The following is a 22,500-nucleotide window of genomic DNA, read 5'->3' on the forward strand; positions in this document are numbered from 1 at the left end:
AAATTATTGAAAGAAGTCAAATAAAAGTCTATTTTAAAAATCTGTTCAATACAGTGTTTTTTATAGAACATGAATATAAAGAGAACAGATGATTATTCTACAAACATAATAACATGACACATTAATAATCACATATTAAGATGCATATCTTCCCTCAGGCTCCTGCTGCAAAGGTCTATAACCACCTTCAACAATAGATGACACATTATTTATTATTTAATTTAACTGAATCTATCATCTATATATATACATGAATCTCATTTCAGGTTTAATCTTCTAAACTGTTTGTCTTCCGCGTGTTGTTAAATCCGTCCTGATGAATTGATCTGCATGTGGGACAAAAGAAAAACCCGTCGTTAAATGTGCGTCGGCTTTGCAGAGTGTCGACCCCGCGGGGAAATATGATACCTTAACCAAAAGCCCTCTCCCAGAGCGAGAGAGAGAAATTGTTGCGTTCAAAGCATTTTATTCCTCCAGAAAATCCCTCTATTGTATTGAAGTGGAGCAGATGGTTCTCTGGGAGGGAATATGGGAATCAGCAGAACTAATTTCAGCTCCTGATCTGAAGGACGGACCGGCCCGCTGCTCCATCCTTAACCAGCACAACAGCTGTTGGTGAATTAAACCAGTTAAGACTCATTTTAAAGCTATTAGCCTCTTGAAGTCTTACAACATCAACCCTCCCCACTAACTCCCTGAATTGATTACTGGTACAAAGAGGGAAAACAACCAGTAACGAGTTAAGACTCATGTCAAAGCTCTGAGCCTCCGGGTCTTAACGAACATTCAACAAAACACATTCAACAAAAACGCTCTCAACAAAACCACAACAACTGGAAAACACTCGTGAGTGAAAGCTGGAGACGGACGAGTGTCACCAGAGACGTGTTTTCTAAACGATGCTGATGAGTGTCTCACAAGAAGCTTTGTCCTGTGTTTACATTCAAATTAAAACTCTCTTTCCCATAGGCAACGGAAACGTCAACATTAAATTCAATAAAAGGCTCAATTATATCTGTAAAACTAATATAAACTTTACTTTCTTTAAAGATGGACATTCATTTTCCCTGTTTTCAACGTGTGTGTTTGTAATGTTGTGTTCTCTGCTGTTGAGAATTATTCCTTCACTTTTCACTTTGTTGCTTTTTACAAACAGTCTTTGGTGCAGAGTGAAGTTAGAAACCTTGTGTTCCTCCGACCTGGTTTATCTGCACTGAAGATTTAATACTCAATTTTTTTCATCACATGAAACTGAATTTTCTTTGTTACTCTTCATGTGTGTGTGGTTTATATTTAAGACACAATCTTCAGACACAAGTTTCGAACTTTTCAAAATAAAAGTTCTGTAGTTCCATAGCTGTAGATTATCATAGGACGTAGAAGAAAACAGGTTCAACTCCACAGACTGACTGTTAGCACACAAGCACACACACACACACACACACACACACACACACACACACACACGTTTATTACATTTGTATTAATATTGAACGTGTCACGTGTCCAAATCCTGCACTGTTTCTTTCTCTGCCTCTTCACAACTCACCGGCCAAAGTGTGAAGTCGATTGGATTTAAGAGTTTCAGTTGACAACATGTGTTCCAGCTACAGACCGACACATTTTTAGGGAATTATAGTCGAGAGATGAAGTTACAATCTAACGCAAAAATGATTTTCATCTGCTTCCAACAATTCTTACAAATGTCACCATGACAACTCGTGGACCTGGAGCCTTCAGAAGATTCCCAGGTTGTGAAGAGGAGGTGTTCAGTTCCATGAAACTTGTATTAAAGGATTTGTAGTTTCTCAGAGCAGTGAGAACCTAACACAAAGAAATTGATTATAAATGTAAATGAATTCCTACATTAATATTCACAATATCAATATGAAGAAATACACTTATTCGTAGACTGACTTCATTAAAAACACCTGTGATCCTCAGCCGATAGTCTCTCTCTCTCTCGTCTTTGCGCCCATTCTCTCGCTCTCTTACTCTCTGACTCTCTCTCTCTCTCTCTCTCGCTCTCTGTATCTCTCTGTATCTCTCTGACTCTCTCTCTCTCTCTCCCTCTCTAACTCTCTTACTCTCTCACTCTCTGACTCTCTCTCTCTCCCTCGCTCCTTCTCTCGCTCTCTCACTCTCTGTCTCTCACACACTCTCCCTCTCTCACTCTCTCGCTCTCTCACTCTCTCGCTCTCTGACTCTCTCTCTCTTGTCTTTGCACCCACTCTCTTGCTCTCTCCCTCTCTCACTCTCTCACTTTCTTACTCTCTTACTCTCTTGCTCTCTGACTCTCTCTCTCTCTTTCTCTCTCGCTCTCTGTATCTCTCTGACTCTCTCTCTCTCCCTCGCTCCCTCTCTCGCTTTGTCACTCTATGTCTCTCACACTCTCACCCTCTCTCACTCTCTGTCTCTCTCTCCCTCTCTCTCTCTCCCTCTCTCCCTCTCTCACTCTCTCTCTCTCACTCTCTCTCTCTCTCTCTCTCTCTCCCTCTCTCCCTCTCTCACTCTCTGTCTCTCACACTCTCTCCCTCTCTCACTCTCTCACTCTCTCTGACTCCCTCTCTCTTGTCTTTGCACCCACTCTCTCGCTCTCTCCCTCTCTCACTCTCTCGCTCTCTCACTTTCTTACTCTCTTACTCTCTTGCTCTCTGACTCTCTCTCTCTCTCTCGCTCACACTCTCTCACTCTCTCGCTCTCTTACTCTCTCTCTCTCATCTTTGCACCCACTCTCTCGCTCTCTTCCTCTCTCACTCTCTCGCTCTCTCACTTTCTTAATCTCTCACTCTCTCATTCTCTCAGTCTCTGTCTCTCTCACTCTCTCACTCTCTTACTCTCTCACTCTCTGTCTCTCTCTCTCTCTCTCTCTCTCTCTCTCTCTCTCTCTCTCTCTCTCTCTCTGTCTCTCTCTCTCTCTCTCTCTCTCGGCCTTAGCATCTGTTTCCAGGCGCTGTGGAACAGAGTGGATTAGCGGAGGCCTTCAGTGTCGGAGCGAAGCGACAAGCATTAAAGCCATATTAACTTTCCATTAAACATCACCTCACTGTGTTGAGGGAGAGGGAGGCACAAGCCCTGGGATAAAGCCCCTGTGTGTGTGTGTGTGTGTGTGTGTGTGTGTGTGTGTGTGTGTGTGTGTGTGTAGTTTTTCTTGGCGCTTGAAAGGAACAATAACGCTGAATGAATAATTACTGACTGACGCTCTGTGAAATCTTACATTTGGACTCACTGTACTTTTGTCATGTTTAATAAATGTCAGTGACATCATCGAACAACAAATATCTTTAAAAACAGTTTCTGGAGAATCTGCGAGTTTCATGACGAGATTCGTTTTTCATCGATCTGAACAACGATGAAAATCCTGAATGTTTAACACATTAATTAACTTGTACGGTCAGACGAGAATCGTCATAATATTCACATCTAATGTGAAGATGAATTGAATGTTGTGGAGTAAGATCATATTGATTTCAATGTAGTGACCTTTGTAACCTCCGACTCTTTGCTTTGGATTGTTGGCGGTTCTGTCACCACTAACATGGAGGAGATCATAGTCATGCCGCAGCCAGCCACCCGGGGGCGATCAAGATATTTTGGCTTCAAAAGGATAAAGACTAACACTGACCTGCTGACTTTTCACGTGACGCCACCTTCAGGTCAAAATGCTTTACTAATAATTTACTCTATGACCAAATAGCAGCCACAGCCTTCTCCTCGGCCGTCGTCATTTCTTATTAGCAGATGAAATAATAACGTGAACACGTTGCGATGACATTGAGCTCTGAGCCGTCAGCGATTGGTCCGTGTTGGTGACAGACCTGAGAGACGTGGAGCTCGGTGTCCCGGCCGCAGCCTCGCTCACCGGAGCCACAGAGCACGCTCATTGAATCCTCATTAGCTGTGGATTGGTCATGGGAGCTCAGAGCTACGCATGGCTGTGCTAACAATCTTCCCCATTATGCCGGCTTCCATTCTTACATTCAGCCGGCATTCTGCTCTAATCTCATTTGAGTCTCATAACGTTCAGCGGCCCTTCAGCCGGAGGCTTACAGCACCTGGCAGGTTGTTTAGAGGGGAGCTTGTAAATGCCTGTGGTTAAAATGGGCTCCGGGGCCCAAACACAAGCCGAGCGGTGCTGGGGCCGAGGGGCGGAGGGGAGGGGGTGGGGGGGGGGCCCGATGTGGTTGTCAAGTTGAGTTTGCGTTTGGGGTTTTGTCAAGTGTTGTGGGGGAGAGAGAAAGTGACCCAGTGCTCACACCAACCTGTTGCTGCACGTACCTCTGTGGGTTTCTTCTCATGCTCCTCAGATGAAGCTTTGGACTGAGCGTCATCTCGGAACCACAGGAAACCACAGGAACCACAAGAAACCACAAGAAACCACAGAAACCACAAGAAACCACAGAAACCACAGAAACCACAGAAACCACAGAAACCACAAGAAACCACAAGAAACCACAGAAACCACAGCAAACCACAGAAACCACAGAAACCACAGAAACCACAGAAACCACAGAAACCACAAGAAACCACAGGAAACCACAGGAAACCACAGAAACCACAGAAAATCACAGAAACCACAGAAACCACAGAAACTACAAGAAACCACAAGAAACCACAGAAACCACAAGAAACCACAGAAACCACAAGAAACCACAGAAACCACAAGAAACCACAGAAACCACAGGAAACCACAAGAAACCACAGAAACCACAAGAAACCACAGAAACCACAGAAACCACAGGAAACCACAGAAACCACAGAAACCACAGAAACCACAGAAACCACAGGAACCACAGAAACCACAGAAACCACGGTGCAGAGTACATTCGAATCCAGCCACCGCAATCTGAGGTGACTCTGTTTCAGTTGAATTTCTTTCTGTTGAACTCAAGTGCCTGATCGACCCTACTGCAGATATATAGATATATTTATATTCTTGACAGATATTTCCCCCAGATATAAAAATAATTGTTATTGTTCACACGACCCTGGTTTTACAAAAAAAATCTCAGTCAAGACAAGAACCTGGTGAGAAACCCTCAAACCGGCTTCGTGGGCCAGAAGGTGCAATCAGTCTTCTAGATGAACGCTGTGGTCCAAGAAACACTGAAGCTTCTTTTCCACTGGTCCACGAACCCACTGAGGCCACGAGAGGAGGTTCCACTCCTGGAGATCCCAGACGTTATGACATTTAAAGGATGTTTGATATAATAATCGTCAGAATTTACACACTAGACGATTTGGCCCCGAACGTACGACTACACACTTTCATGATTCCAGACACTTGGAATCTCACAGAAACTCGTGTGATCAATCGTGACTTCGGAAGAAAAACAAACGTGGCGTATGAGTATCTCCATGCTCTGACACAATCAGTGGCATTAAGATTGTTTTGTAAAAGTTTCAGTGGATACTCGTTCATTTAAGCTTATATTTTGTTGATCTTATATATGTTTTATATAAGGAATGAAATTGGAGTCAAACTCTGTAAAATCAGAGGCTCCTGAGCAGAGTCACTGAAACCGTGAAGAAAATGTTGTCGGAGCAAATCCAGTTCGAAATGCACAAACATCTTATTGTCATTCCACCGTCAGAATTCCTCCACATCCAGTTTCCTGTGTTGCTGCTGATATCAGGATCACGTCTTCATGCCGCTGCCGGCTTCAGGCCTGCGGCTCGTTCACAGGGATTCAGCTAAATGTCGGGGGTGCACACAGAGCCTGGGGAAGCAGCTCGTCCCAGGGCCTGCGCTAAGCCGGGCTGACGGGTTCAGCTCAGGGTTGAGGGCCGGGACTCGGAGCTCGCCGAGGTGACGGGACCGAGGTTAGCGCCGGGCTTAGAGATGAATACGGCCAGTCTTATTTCTGAGGTGGGCTGAATGCAAGGACGCCAGCGCAGCACCGCTCAGCTAGCAGGTATTGAGCAGTTCCACGCCACATAATTGGATTGAATGCCAGCCATGGTATTTATGTCACTTCTCATCTTGTCAATCCCATAACAGGCATGGCAACGGCGTGGGGATCTCCCATGGTGACGGGACTTTGCCTTATTCAGATAGAAAGGAGAAAAAAGAGCCAAGCCTCATTTAATTCACGTTTAATTCTCACTCAAACCGTTTTAAGGGCTGATGTTATTTGCATAACAGGGAAAAAGGGACTCTGCGGGCCTTTCCAGGGTGTGTGTGTCTGTGTGTGTGTGAGAGACAGAACAGGAACAGTGTTGTAATTGAGAGTGTATAGTAGGCTTATATATGCATACGCTGAGGGACAAGCGTTCTCACACGGATCAGCAGACAGAGAGATCCTGTTGCAGGACACTCATGCGTACCGCTGTTTATACGCGGATTCAAATCGTTTATGTGACGGCATTTCAGCGCAGCGTGAAGCGGTTCCATGTCCCCACGTTGGACGTCCTGCAAACACAAAACTACTTTCTTTTAAATCAATGTGAGATTTATTTGAAAACGGTTCCTTTCACAAATTTGCAAGTTCAATCTCCAAACTTCACTCTGAATAGAAGGTTCAGAACAGAGACTGAGTTGTGAGGCTTTGGGGAAATCAGTCGTTAGATTCATGCAGAATATAGAAAATAAAACAGTTTTATTTTTTTGGGAGTGAAGTCGCTGTGACACATTTTAAAATGACATTACATTACATTTAATTTAGCTGACGCTTTTATCCAAAGCGACTTAAAATAAGTGCATCAACCCCGAGGGTACAAACCCAGAACAACAAGAATGAAGAAAGTAAAATTTCTTCAAAAATAGAGCAAAACTACAAAGTGCCATTTAAGTGCTACTAAATTGTTAGTTTCCACATTTTATTCAGGGTATAGTCGGATAGTCGGACATTTATCATCATATTCACCCAAACACAACATTAGTGTGAAATGTGACGTATCTGTAATCAACAGTTTAAGCACTAACACAAGGTAACAAAAGTCAACACGGTCTTTACTCTAATAAAAATACAGTTACTTGTGTTTAAAATGTTTAAAATTTAAAATATGTGTTTTAAAAATTCTGGTTCAACCTCTTTACTCAAGTACAAGTATAAGTACAGGATAAGAAATGTCGTCAAAGTATAAAAGTTAAAGTTTTCCTCTGAAGATCGTTTCTACTCGACTGAATCTATAAAAAATAAATAATAATAATGTCACATTAAAATGATTCAAATCTTCTGACTTCAAATCACAATAAAAACAAGTCCAAATTAGATATTAACACAAGAGTCGGGGCCTGGTGAAAAACAGGGATTTATTATAACTCCTCTGTGCATTGTTCCTTCAGCCTCAAACCTCATTTGATGAACTGCTCCTGGCTGCTTTACAATATACAGCTCAAAAGAGCTCAGTCAAGTTATTGGATCATGGTCAGAATTGTGACATTTCCTCAAACCGTGTAAACATTGATGTTCGGCGAAAGATCATCCGTCGCCAAAGGACACGATGTTGTCATAACTCCACTCTGCATTGTCCTATCACCACCAAACTTCTGTCACATGATCAGAGTCCAAGCCTGAACAGCTCCATGTGTCAATATTTCCTCAGTGTCATAGCGCCACCTACTGATTCGATGAAACAGGAAGTACTTTGTAAATCCACTCTGCATTATCCAACCGGCCCCAAACTACTGACCCTTGATCACAATCCTGATCTGAACAGCTCCATATATTAATATTAGCTCAGGGTCATAGCGCCACCTACTGATCAGTGTGTAAATGTATTTGTTGTAACATTGTCCAATTGACACAAAATTGCTCACGCTACATCAGAGCCCTTCTTGAAAAGCTCTATTAGTCTGTATGTAATAATAGGGATGGCGCCACCTACTGGCAACAGGAAGTAAGCTTTGATTTTCAACTATCATTCAATTTACATAAAATCCTCACCGTGTGATGTGCTATTTGATAGCGTGGACTGTGATGAGCAATTAGCAGGCAAGGATCGACATCACGTGACAGACGCAGGAAGTGAATCTTTATCCTTTATCTTAATCCCGGTCGCTCTCTCCACCGACCGAGACAGGTCCCGAGTTGTGTGAGCTCGGACCGTTCAGTGCTACAACGTAGCCCTAGTTTATCATATAGCTGCCGAATTGCTTGAAATATTTAATATATAAATATACATTGATTACATATTGGAAAACAAAGATAAATATACATATATGAATTTTAAATTAATAAAAAAATTGTTGATCTTTACTAAAAAACTTCATAACAATTTAGGAAGATAGACAGATAGATACAGAGAGAGAGAGAGAGAGAGTGATATAATATATAAAAATATAACTCAATTTAAAACCTGAAACTATCTGAGTGTTAAATCCTACTTCTTGGCAGATAATGTTATATTTACTTTTCAACTTAAAAAAGTTCAGAACTCCGTTTCTTTTTGATAGTTTTTATTATTTGTATTACAATATTAAAATCACATCACTTGGCTGCTGTTGAATAAACACTTTTACAGACAGAATCATTTTGGCTTCATCACATTAAACAGAGAAATGTTCATATATGTTGGATTATTTCATATGTGAACAGACTTTATGCAATTAAACATGAATCACGTCTCATGTCTGAGTTTTAATAAAGTTTGTTGAATGTGAACAATGATCAGCTGTTATTGATAAAAGTAATTTTATGTGGATCTTCATCAGTTTGCTCGACTTCATGGATCCACACAAAATCTAAATGACAGAAAACATTTTCCATGAAAGTAAAAAACAAACAAAAGATAAAGTTCAGAAAATAATGAAATCTTTTTACACACGTGGAAAAGTCGACAGTAGAAATAAAAATTAGTGAGAAGTAAAAGGAGAAATAAACAAAGCTTTAGAATAACTAGTTCAACATTTAGATTCTGCAGATTTCTCTTGAAGAAATAAACATGATGAATAAAATCTTTATCTCTAACGGCTCTGATCCAGCGTCACAGAGACATTCACAGGTAACAGCTTCATGGGACCTCCAATGTTAAAGTATGGAAACATCTTCTGAGTGAAAGTGTGTGTGAAGGTGTGAATGTGTTTGTTAGTATCAGGATCAGAGAACGACAGTTCTCCTCTGTTCCAGTCCAGTTTCACTCTGATCCTCTGGATCTTCTGCACAGAGAGATCAGATGATCCTGATGGTGACCCTGCTTTGTATTTACCCCCACGTAACAATATTCTCCATGCTCTAGACTCTTTTCTTCCCTTCCTCTGTTCAGACTCTGCTGCCACACCCAGGAACCAGCTTGTACTGTCTCCAACCAGGACCTCCCAGCTGTGAGTCCCTGAGTTAAAACCCTCAGATCCCAGGACTGAGCCGTATTCATCAAACCTCTCTGGATTGTCAGGAAGCTTATGTTTCTCTCCTCGTCTCAAACTGGTCAGATCTTCAGACAGGACGAGTTCTCGATTAGCAGAGTTTGGGTCCAGAACCACAGGACTGTACGAGACCTCGTCCTTCATCTTGTTCCAGATGTTGAAGCTCAGGTTGCCCAGATGTTTGGCCTCGTCTATCAGAGCTCCTGAGGCCAGCTGTGGATCATCCAGCAGGGGGCGCTGCTGGACTCGTTCCACTGCAGCCTTGTAGTTGAGCAGGAACGAGACGTCTTCAGCTCTCAGCTCGTCCTCTGTGGTTCTGATTGTGTCTGAAAGAGCCGTTATGTCTCTGCTCAGAGCCTCAATCTTCTCCTTCATCATCCGACTCTTCTGCTCCTCTTCCTCCCTCAGTGCAGCCATCCTGGCCTCCTCTTCCTCCTCCAGAAACTGATGAAGCTTTTTAAACTGCTCCTTGATCTGCATCTCTGTGCGTCCGGCCTGGACCTTAATGTGTTCTGCTGTTAGTTCAAACTCTACTTTAACACGTTCAAAACTCTGTAACTTCTTCTTCAAGGTCTCCAGAGTTTCCTGAAGCTGCTTCTTGTGTTGTTGTGCAGCTTCATCGATGGGTCTGATTGTGTGGTTGGTGTGTTTTTCTGAATCTCTGCAGACGAGACACACTGGCTGCTGATGGTCCAGACAGAAGAGTCTGAGTTTCTTTGAGTGCAGACTGCAGAGAGCAGGTGAAGAGCTCTGATCTCTCTCCAGGATGAAGGTCTCACACAGGTTCTTCAGCACCAGGTTACAAGGTGGTTCAATCATTGAAGATATTTTCTTACAAAGTGGACACTCCTTTACTTCCTTGTCCTTCCACCAGCTCTCCACACAGTCTTTACAGAAGCTGTGGCTACATGACAGGACAACAGGATCTCTGAAGACATCATGGCAGACGGGACAGCAGAGATCCTCTTCTAATCTGGAAGCCATTGAGTCTCCAGGTGAAGCTGAAAACAGACAGTCAGTCAGTCACAGCTCCATGAACTTCACTGAGGTTCACTTCCCCTCTGAGTCGAGGTGTTTGTTAAACTCACGGTCAGTGTGTGGAGCGTCGGCAGGTTGTAGTTTGACTCTTCTCTCCTGTAGCTGGACTCACTCAGGACGTCTGGTCTGGTTTGGTTTAGTTTGGTTTAGAAGGTGAATGTGATCGTCTGGTTTTCAGCCTGCGTCTCTTCCGGGAGGAACAGATGCTTCCTGGTTTCTCTGGTGTGTCAGGAGAGGGAGGAGCTTGAGATGCTGGATGATAAAACCTGTAAAACCTGCAGACACATGTACAAGCAGCTCTGCTGCCAGTAACAACACTGCACCTCCCTTATGGACTGCACTCTAACACTTTAACTCTTAACTGCCTGATTCATCTGCCTGTGAAATATCAATGGTTCATGTGCAATACATTCACTATTCATATTCTGTTGTGTCAGGACACGATCGTAAAAAGTAATTCAAGCCTTGGATTTGATAACTGGTCAAAAGTCATTTGGCAGCAACAAGCTCACACAGACAAGAGACTTGGTTGTGAAATTCAGCCTCGTTGCCAAATTCAGAGGTCGGTGAAAGTGAAAGTTAAATATTAACAGGAAGTGCAGGGGGGGGGGGGGGGGTCTGTGACGTAACTGCAGAGCTGAAGTTTCATTAAAGAGACAGATTCAAAGTGCAAACAAATGGACAAAATGTAAGAAAATGAAAAGATGGTTTTATAAATATAAATCAGCTCAAGTTTGCTCATAAATTTGTGTGTGAGTGCAGTGAAAAGTACGACATCATCAAATGATTTTACATTTTGTTGTGACTATTATACCTTAGGTGTGACACCATTATAGGGTGTGACTTTGGGCATTCAATAAATGTGGCTATCAGAAACATATTTAAAACAAGCGATGATGCTGTCTTTGGAGAATTCAAACACACATAAAATGAAAATGTCATCAACATAAATTGCCCCACATTACTGTACGCTCTGATGGAGTTATTTCATTTTTTTTAATCGTAGATCATCATTTGAAAAACGGTTCCTTTCACGTGTTTACCGGCGAATTTGCAAGTTCAATCTCCAAACCTCGCTCTGAATAGAAGGTTCAAAACAGAGACTGAGTTGTGAGGCTTTGGGGAAATCAGTCGTTAGATTCATGCAGAATATAGAAAATAAAACGGTTTTACTTTTTTGTGAGGGAAGTCGTTGTGACACATTTATCATCATATTCGCCCAAAGAAAACGTTAGTGTGAAATGTTACGTATCTGTAATCGACAGTTTAAGCACGAGGTAACAAAAGTCAACATGTTCTTTACTCTAATAAAAATACAGTTACTTGTGTTTAAAATGACTCAAGTAAAAGTAAAAATTCTGGTTCAACCTATTTACTCAAGTACAGGTACAGGATAAGAAATGTCGTAAAAGCATAAAAGGTAAAGTTTTCCTCTGAAGATCATTTCTACTCGACTGAATCTATAAAAAATAAATAATAATAATGTCACGTTAAAATAGTTCAAATCTTCTGACTTCAAATCACAATAAAAACGAGTCCAAATTAGACATGTGACACAAGAGTCCCGGCCTGGTGAAAAACAGGGATTTATTATAACTCCTCTGTGCATTGTTCCTTCAGCCTCAAACCTCATTCACACATTCACAGTCCCGCCCCGATCTCATCCATGTGTCAATATTGACTCACTGTCACAGCGCCCCCTGCTGGCGACAGTAAGTGACACATTTCATACTTTGATGAACTGCTCCTGGCTGCTTTACAATATACAGCTCAAATGAGCTCAGTCAAGTTATTGGATCGTGGTCAGAATTTTGACATTTTCTGAAACCGTGTAAACATTGATGTGCGGCGAAGGATCATCCGTCGCCAAAGGACACGATGTTGTCATGACTCCACTCTGCATTGTCCTATCACCACCAAACTTCTGTCTCATGATCAGAGACTAAGCCTGAACAGCTCTATTTGTCATTATTTCCTCAGTGTCATAGCGCCACCTACTGATTCACCATGAAACAGGAAGTACTTTGTAAATCCACTCTGCATTATCCAACCGGCTCCGAACTACTGACCAATGATCACAATCCTGACCTGAACAGCTCCATATATTAATATTAGTTCAGGGTCATAGCGCCACATACTGATCAGTGTAAAAAAATATTTGTTGTAACATTGTCCACAAAATTGACACAAAACTGCTCACGCTACATCAGAGGGCCTACTCGAAAAGCTCTATTAGTCTGTATGTAATAATAATCCTTTATCTTGATCCCGGTCGCTCTCTCCACCGAGCGAGACAGGTCCCGAGTTGCGTGAGCTCGGACCGTTCAGTGCTACAACGTAGCCCTAGTTTATCATATAGCTGCCGAATTTCTTGAAATATTTAATATATAAATATACATCGATTACATATTGGAAAACGAACACAAATATACATATATGAATTTTAAATTAATAAAAAAATTGTTAATCTTTTCTAAAAATCATCATAAAAATTTAGGAAGATAGATAGACAGATAGATACAGAGAGAAGGAGAGTGATATAATATATAAAAATATAACTCAATTTAAAACCTGAAACTATCTGAGTGTTAAATCCTACTTAATGGCAGATAATGTTATATTTACTTTTCAACTTAAAAAAGTTCAGAACTCCGTTTCTTTTTGATAGTTTTTATTATTTGTATTACAATATTAAAATCACATCACTTGGCTGCTGTTGAATAAACACTTTTACAGACAGAATCATTTTGGCTTCATCACATCAAACAGAGAAATGTTCATATATGTTGGATTATTTCATATGTGAACAGACTTTATGCAATTAAACATGAATCATGTCTCATATGTGAGTTTTAATAAAGTTTGTTGAATATGAACAATTATCAGCTGTTATTGATAAAAGTGTTTTTATGTGGATCTTCATCAGTTTGCTCGACTTCATGGATCCACACAAAATCTAAATGATTAGTAAAAAACAAACCAAAGATAAAGATCAGAAAATTATCAAATCTTTTTAGACACATGGAAAAGTCGACAGGAGAAATAAAAATGAGTGAGAAGTAAAAGAAGAAATAAACAAAGCTTTAGAATAACGAGTTTAACATTTAGATTCTGCAGATTTCTCTTGAAGAAACGAACATGATGAATAAAATCTTTATCTCTAACTGCTCTGATCCAGCGTCACAGAGACATTCACAGGTAACAGCTTCAAGGGACCTCCAATGTTAAAGTATGGAAACATCTTCTGAGTGAAAGTGTGTGTGAAGGTGTGAATGTGTTTGTTAGAATCAGGATCAGAGAACGACAGTTCTCCTCTGTCCCAGTCCAGTTTCACTCTGATCCTCTGTATGTTCTGCACAGAGAGATCAGATGATCCTGATGGTGACCATGCTTTGTATTTACCCCCACGTAACAATATTCTCCATATTCCAGACCATTTATCTCCCTTCCTCTGGACAGGCTCATCTGACACACCCAGGAACCAGCTTGTACTGTCTCCAACCAGGACGTCCCAGCTGTGGGTCCCTGAGTTAAAACCCTCAGATCCCAGGACTGAGGCGTGTTTATCAAACCTCTCTGGATTGTCAGGAAGCTTCTGTCTCTCTCCTCCTCTCAAACTGGTCAGATCTTCAGACAGGACGAGTACTGGATGAGCAGAGTTTGGGTCCAGAACCACAGGACTGTAGGAGACCACTTCCTTCATCTTGCTCCAGATGTTGAAGCTCAGGTTGCCCAGATGTTTGGCCTCGTCTATCAGAGCTCCTGAGGCCAGCTGTGGATCATCCACCAGGGGGCGCTGCTGGACTCGTTCCACTGCAGCCTTGTAGTTGAGCAGGAACGAGACGTCTTCAGCTCTCAGCTCGTCCTCTGTCGTTCTGATTGTGTCTGAAAGAGCCGTTATGTCTCTGCTCAGAGCCTCAATCTTGTCCTTCATCATCCGACTCTTCTGCTCCTCTTCCTCCCTCAGTGCAGCCATCCTGGCCTCCTCTTCCTCCTCCAGAAACTGATAAAGCTTGTCAAACTGCTCCTTGATCTGCATCTCTGTGCGTCCGGCCTGGACCTTAATGTGTTTTGCTGTGTGTTCAAACTCTACTTTAACACGTTCAAAACTCTGTAACTTCATCTTCAAGGTCTCCAGAGTTTCCTGAAGCTGCTTCTTGTGTTGTTTTACAGCTTCATCGATGGTGTGTTTTTCTGAATCTCTGCAGATGACACACACTGGCTGCTGATGGTCCAGACAGAAGAGTCTGAGTTTCTCTGAGTGCAGACTGCAGAGAGCATGTGAAGAGCTCTGATCTCTCTCCTGTAAGAAGGTCTCACACAGGTTCTTTAACGACAGGTTACAAGGGTGTTTACGCTTTGAAGACCTTCTCTTACAAACTGGACACTTTTTTACTTCTTTGTCTTTCCACCAGCTCTTCACACAGTCTTTACAGAAGCTGTGGCTACATGACAGAATGACAGGATCTCTGAAGACATCATGGCAGACAGGACAGCAGAGATCCTCGTCTAATCTGGAAGCCATTGAGTCTCCAGGTGAAGCTGAAAACAGACAGTCAGTCAGTCACAGCTCCATGAACTTCACTGAGGTTCACTTCCCCTCTGAGTCGAGGTGTTTGTTAAACTCACGGTCAGTGTGTGGAGCGTCGGCAGGTTGTAGTTTGACTCTTCTCTCCTGGAGCTGGACTCACTCAGGACGTCTGGTCTGGTTTGGTTCAGTTTGGTTTGGAAGGTGAATGTGATCGTCTGGTTTTCAGCCTGCGTCTCTTCAGGGAGGAGCAGATGCTTCCTGGTTTCTCTGGTGTGTCAGGACACAATTGTAAAAAGTAATTCAAGCCTTGGATTTGAAAGCTGGTCAAAAGTCATTTGGCAGCAACAAGCTCACACAGACAAGAGACTTGGCTGTAAAATTCAACCTCGTTGCCAAATTCAGAGGTACAGTGGAGTAATGACAACATCGTCTCCTTTGGCGAAGGATGAACCGTCACCGTACCTCAATGTTAACACGGTCTGAGGAAATGTCCCAATTCTGAGAGAGAGAGAGACGACACCTTTACAAGACATAAAGATTTCTTTGATCTTTGATCTTTGATCTTTGGCCACTGACACTGCAGGAGTTGAGTTGTTTGTTTACGGCTCAGCATCAAAGGATTCATGGTCCATGTATGTCCGCGATACAGAACATCGTGTTTTAACGACGTGTAATCAAACTTTGACGCCACGCCATGGTGACACCGTGTGACGAGAAATGTATCTTTTAATAACTCTGTATCTCTATCTTGTTGTGATGACACTCATCTCAATTTGAAGTAGATCTGATCAAAGCCCTGGTACAAGTACCTCAAAGTAAAAATGTGGAATATGGCCAAAATGGCGACTAAATGCAAAATAGCAGGCTTCCTGTTGCGTTTTTCAAATTGCTCCTAAAGACTTTTTGGTTTGTCTGGTCATGATACACATGTGTATTTGTGAAGATCGGTCAATGTGAAAACGTTCCAGGGGTCTCGGGGGGGGCACCGTTGAATCATTTTGCGACGCCAATTGAAAATTCCTCCAGAATATGTAAATTTTCACCACTTTCTAACTTTCTGCAAATTTTGCTACGAATTTGAACATGTTAAAGCCTCAAAAAGCCAATAAATTTTCCTGAATAATAATAATCCTTACAATTTCAATAGGGCCTCACCTGTCAGTGCTCGGGCCCTAATAACAACAGATAAAGCAAAAAAGATTTGTGAGCATTAAACTAATCCCGGATGTTGAAATGTGTTGAATGAAATTTTCTCTGTTTAAATTAATCCAGGAACGGAGAATGTTTCGTTGCTTCGTTGTCGTCATCCCATAAAGCATTGCAGTGTCTTACTTCTCCCTGACATTGTGCATTTAACACTTTAAAACTCTTTCTACAGGAGATTATAACATCTCATAGCCTGAGGTGCGTCTACCTAGGATGGTTTAAACATAATGACTGATAATCTCTATTCAGAAAATGGATGATGGAATTTTTTTTGGGTTTTAGTATGACTTATTTATAATGAATAATGAGGTTTTATGATGAGGAAAGTGACTCGATCTCAAGGGAAATTCACTCAGACGTGGAACATGTGGACCTGCATCAGACTCGTTGATAAGAAAGCAAAATCAACACCAACACTGTTGTTTATGTGTGGAAATACTTTATTTAATAATTAGAATGTGTTAAATCGCCAAAATAATTTAAATAAGGTTTATTTCCTTACAAGTGAAACTCTCTAATTCTAGTCTTGCATATTGTGGTTTGTTCTTATTTCTTATTATGAGACAAAATAAGTAGAACAGCAGGTCAAACTTTCTCTAAGAGATAATCCTCCTTTTGTCTTGTGGCCACACAACTTTCCTTTTATCTCCTCTGGACTCGATTTCAAACGCACTTCACAACCTTTATTTCTATTGTTAAAGATGCTCAGGTTGTTCTTTTATATATTTTTAATTAAGACAATAGATTTTAATTGAATCACCAACTGAAAATTGGAAAATAAAAGGAACAAAGAGAACAAACAGGAGCTTAATATTATTAACTATAATGTTTCATTTTTACTTTCGGTCCCTGTGCTTCTCTGGTTTTCTTTAAAGCTGTGAAACATGGAGCGTCCTCCCGTCCTCCCGTCCTCCCGTCCTCCCGCCTCCCGCCTCCTGCTCTCAGGACTAATCCCTGGTTCAACCTTTGATTTTAACTTGGTCTTTCTCTCTTGATCCCAGCGTCGGCCGGAGCGCAGAGCGAGGACTGAGAGCGAGAAGGGATAAAGTGACTAATCAGCTTCCTGCTGCTTCTCTCTTCAGGTTCTTTGTTGGCTTTCGGCCCTTTAGCCTGTCTCTTTGCTACCTGCATGCGGACACACAAACGCACACAGGCACATGTTATGATATGCGCCGACTACACATGCATGTGCGTCTGTGCGGTTTGATCTGGTTCCCTGGTGGACGCCATTGTGCCCGGGCAGGAAACGGCTAATCCAGTCGGATCCGACCCAGTCAGGGATCTGTCGCTCACATAATCAAACTGGCAGGAGCTCTGCTATGGGAAAGAGGAATAAATACAAATCTATCTCACATCTGCAGGGGCGGACTCATGTTCTCTGAGGGTCAGGGGCAAAAGAAGAGGGCTCCTGATGAATGTACCATCAGCAGAGAACGATGGGTTAACAACTAAGTCTTTATCTAGATGACTGTTTAGCGACTCATTGTTTTATTTTGTTTTAATTGTTTTATTTTGCAAATAACAGGAAATAATGACCCTAACTACCGATTCCACACGTCTGTCTGTGAGGAACACGTCATGAGAACAGATCTTATCGGCTTCAGACTCAGAACAGTGTTCTTGGTGGAACAAGGAAGTGCAGCGATGAATTTGGTTCGACACAAGATTCGTTTAATATTAATACACTTTGAATAAACAGACAAAAGGCCAAACAGCAGCTGTGTTCGATAACTGGTTAAAACATCTGGCCCAGATCATTTAGATAAGTAGATTTCGTTTTTTCATATCAGACTGCACCAAACATTCACAGGTGACTATCTCTATCCTGATTCAACTTTCATAGAATCACTTTCTCTACCAGGTATACACAACCGCTTCAGTGCAGAAAAACCAGGCAGGATGAACACAACGTTTTCTAACTGTTCATAAAAAGCTCTGCACACAACCAATAAAAAGTGACAGAATATTGTTGAAGAGTTTGAGGACGACTCACTACTGACGAGGGACAATTCTGAAGTATCAAGACAGGACAAAGAACACAACATTACAGACACACACGTTTACAACAGGAAACACAAGATGATGCAAAGAGACACAATAACAAGTAAACACACAAAATGTGTTGGTCAGTGACTCGGTCGATAAGAAAGAACTTTGGCAAAGTGTTGATCTGAAGGAAGGAGATGAAACCATCACAAGGTGGAGCCTGTGTTTCTTTTCTCTTCTTTTTGAGAACTCAAAGTGCAGATATTCAAATGTGTAAAATCACATTTAAATTTCCTTTCGGAGAAAAACAAACAAGTTTCTCGTTACAAGACGACGACACAGTCCGACAGAAACTCAGCCATTGATGGAACAACAGACGTGTCCTCTCGATTCAAAGGACAGAATCCAGAGCTGCACGTTCTCATTTGCTGTTTGGAAACTGTGTCCGGGCGATTCTCTCTCCTACAGCCAACGTGCACGAAGACGCACACGTGCACACACACCAGATTACGGTCATGGCGCCCAGCGTGAGAGCCATTCATGCTACTTCCTGTTTCAGCTTTGTTTGATAATTTCACATGGACTAAAGTCAGCACACACACACAGACACACACACACACACAGACACACACACACACACACACACACACACACACACACACACACAGACACACACACACACACACACACTGGAATAAAGGAACAGCCAGGAGGATATCCCCATTTCTTCCATATCAGGGTTCCTTTGAAAACGTCGACCCGCAGCTGAATGAGAGGTTTCATTGAAGCCATTCACCTCAATGATCTGCTCTGATCTACTCACAATCCACCATATCTGTCATACATGGGTAGGTCCGAGAGAGAGAGAGAGAGAGAGAGAGGGGGGGGGGGGTAGATAAAGACAAAGAAAGACATGAAGTTAGAATGAAAGAAAGAAATAAGAAGGAAAGATCCCATACCAATCCACATGTTTTTTAGATACATTCACGTGCCGCTCACACTCTTTCTCTGTCTCTCTCTCACTCTTCCTCTCCCCCACACACACAAGCACACACACACACACACACACACACACACACACACACACACACACACACACACACACACACACAGGGCAGAAAGTCAACAGTGAGTGGTCGGACACAAGCAGGGTCTTTCGTTCTGCCTTTTTCACAACCAGACAGTAATGGTATCAATTTACCATGGGCATTACCAGCATGGACACGCACGCACGCACGCACACACTCACACACACGCACACACACTTACACACACACACACACACACACACTTACACACACACACACACACACACATGCACACACTTACATACACACACACACACTGTGAGTAATCCCTCACTTAAAGGATGATTTCATGGGGGTCTGTCGGACTTGAGAAAGGTGAGAGAAGCTCGTGTCTGAATCCAGAAGCTTCTGCTCAGAGTCAGATTGTGTTGAAGTGAGAATCGAACCTGTGACCTTTTCTTTGTGTTTCCTCCGGACGTCAAAACCTTCTTTCAGTAGTTATTCACGTTTATCTGCAGCAAACTTCTGAATCTAGAAACCTTTAGTTTTATAGATGATTTCACACCTGAGAGTCTGAAGCTTCATGTTTGTTCCATAGCTTAATTGGATCTGTTGGTTTCGTGGGCGGAGTCTACCTGTACTTGACTCTGATTGGTTTGCAGACGGCGTCTCGCTTCACCAACAACTCAGACACTGACTCGTCTGCACTCTCTCTCCAGATCAGCTCGTTCGCCCAGGTGTCAAATGGCAGACGATGATTAAAAAACCTGCGTTCATCAACTGATCTGGTGTAAAAGTGATGAAAGTAACACCTTCAAGCCTCTGACACTACAGGTTGTGTGTGTGTGTGTGTGTGTGCGTCTGTGTGTGTGTGTGTGTGTGTGTGTGTGTGTGTGTCTGTGTGTGTGTGGCCCTCCCTGTGTCTCTAATCCCTGTAATAGAGTGAAGATCATGAAAAGCTCCACTTTACCATATGTCAGCTAGTGATTCATTCTTCTCAGGCCTCAATCAATCGTTTACTTCAGAGAGCACCACACACACACACACACACACACACACACACACACACACACACACACACTTACACACCTGCCCCCCCCTCTGGACACCGTCCGTCCTCTGCGTTTGTGTCTTGATAATTGTTGCTTTTCTAAACTGAACGAGAGAAAAGAATAAATTTGGACCAATTGACATGTTTCCTTCATCTCAATGTTCCACAGCGAGAGTTCAGAGGAACTTACATTTGTCTCATCAGAGGACGAATCATTTTCATCTCACGTCAACTGGAACTTTGTCCCACAGATTCATCACACTTCTCTTCTCTCTCATGTGACTCACAAAGGTTGTTTGTTGCCTTTTTTCTTTTCGAATTTCAGTTTTTCAGTTTTATCTTGAAACTAAATCCTCCATGTTGCTTTAATAATCTCTCGTATAACATTGCAATCCTACGGTTTTAAATTCTGGCCACTACTTTATATAAATCAACTTTAGAAATGTATTTAAATTTACTTGTTTACTCCAATATTCTTTATTTATAATTTTGTCTTTCTTACTTTATATTCTATGTTATTACTGAATCGATTTGTCCTTCTAGTCCGACACTTTTCCCTGTACCATTGACTCTGTGTGAACTTATATGACAAATAAAACTTGAAGCTTGGACTTGAAATGAGTGATTTATGAAACTTACACAAAAGAATAACTTCAAATATCAAAATATTCATATTAACACAGGGGACGGACAGATCTTCTGATATTCAACATGTAACAGGACATGAAGCCTTAAATAACGACTTCAGATAAGACAAGATCAAATTAGGTTAAGATAAGATAACATATGATAAAATAAGATAAGATAAGATAATCCTTCAGTGTCTCAGCAGGGAAGTTTCAGTATCTGTAAAGTAATGATAAGTAAACATTAAATACTTCAAAATGCAAGGAAGTAGGAATGGAATATAAATATTATATATCCAGTTTAAACAGAATAAACCGAACATGTACAGTGTGAGAATATAAACCATGAATTGCACAGAAATGAATATTCTCTCGTAAATGTGCGACTTTCTTCTGGATTGGTCGGATTTTATCCCCTTCAAGTGGCTCTAATACTCCATGAAGGTCCTTATTAGAGTTCTTCTGGTTTTAGAGAATAATTCAACTTGTGGACGTCATATTTACCAGATGGACACACTTCACATCCATTTAGATATTATTAAAGAACTTTGGGATTTCAAGGTAAAAGCTTCTGCAGGAAACCAATCCCTCCCCTGGGACGAGGGAGGATTTCAGTCGACACCTGCATTGAAACCTTCTGTTTGCTTCTCGGCTGCAGTTTGATTAAAGTTTCTTTTTTTTCCAGCTTCACACGTACGAGGCCGATCATTCCCCTCAAGTGCTGCAGCACTTTGAAGTCCCACATTCATCCATCTCTCTCTCTCTCTCTCTCTCTCTCTCTCTCTCTCTCTCTGCATCTCCGTGCTCGACTAAAACCATAATGATGTAAAGAGGCAGAGGAGGAGGGGCTTTAAATTAGGCCGCCGTCTTTCTGTCTCATTGTGTTTAATGGCTCTTATTGTGAGAGCTGTCAGGCCACAAGTGATCTCTGAAGGAGGGATCGGGCGACTCCTTCTGCCACCCAGAAGAAAGGATGAAGGGAGAGGTGGATCAGGAGAAGGAGTCGGGTCGGTGTGAGACCAAAGCAGAGAGACGTGAGAGGCAGAAAGAGAGTGAGCGGCGATTCTCTGCTTTTAATTAAAACGCTCGGAGGAATTCTAAGTCTGAGCTCAGAGCTTAATGTGCTAGAAAACCAGTCTGTGTTTGAGAGGGAGATGGAGGAGAGAGGAGTGGGAGAAGAGGAGGCTGAGAGCAAATGAGAGGCTGCTCACAGATGAAGCCATTAACATTTCTCATTAATCAATTAACTCTTTTCACTGATAAAGAAAAGACTAATTAACTCCTGGGTAGAAGGGCCACGAGGCTGGTGGAGGGCAGATGGTTGCATCAGCGGGAGAAATGCAGAGAGGAAGAAACAACAGTGTCAGAAAGTCCTGGTTTCAGTCAGTTAGTCCGAAAATCACAAATCAAAAAAAAAACAAAACAATAAAACAATTAAAACGACTTGTTTTTCCTGCTTCAATTTTAAGCTCAATAAAAGAAAAATTAAAATTTGAAAATAAAAAACAGGCCATGCAAGGTTGATTTTTATATTTAATTATTTGTAACTCTTTGTCAACATTAAATACACTTTTAATTCTAAATATTGACCCAAACGTTGCAATTTATAAAGTTGACAAGTCTTTTACAAGAAACAGGAAGTTTAATGTTTCCATCCATGGACTAAAACAAAGATGGACGACATGACGGCTCCCAAAAGTGAAGCCAAAGCATCTTGATCGCCCCCT

General features: G+C 41.8%; 2 protein-coding genes across 2 annotated transcripts; both read right to left on the minus strand.

Annotated features, from left to right (window-relative positions):
- Positions 1-8,434: 8,434 nt before the first annotated feature.
- LOC133009378 (E3 ubiquitin-protein ligase TRIM35-like) lies at positions 8,435-10,469 on the minus strand. The gene is made up of 2 exons (XM_061076869.1): positions 10,396-10,469; positions 8,435-10,308 (listed from the first exon to the last, which is right to left on the minus strand). Exon 2 carries the CDS (start codon positions 10,289-10,291, stop codon positions 8,909-8,911), a length of 1,383 nt encoding a protein of 460 aa, XP_060932852.1. The 5' UTR covers positions 10,292-10,308; positions 10,396-10,469; the 3' UTR covers positions 8,435-8,908.
- Positions 10,470-13,051: 2,582 nt separating this feature from the next.
- LOC133009379 (nuclear factor 7, brain-like) lies at positions 13,052-14,870 on the minus strand. Its single transcript, XM_061076870.1, has one exon. It carries the CDS (start codon positions 14,868-14,870, stop codon positions 13,506-13,508), a length of 1,365 nt encoding a protein of 454 aa, XP_060932853.1. The 3' UTR covers positions 13,052-13,505.
- Between the last annotated feature and the right edge of the window lie 7,630 nt (positions 14,871-22,500).

This window comes from Limanda limanda, chromosome 8, assembly GCF_963576545.1.
Source record: "Limanda limanda chromosome 8, fLimLim1.1, whole genome shotgun sequence".
Classification (NCBI taxonomy): Eukaryota; Metazoa; Chordata; class Actinopteri; order Pleuronectiformes; family Pleuronectidae; genus Limanda; species Limanda limanda.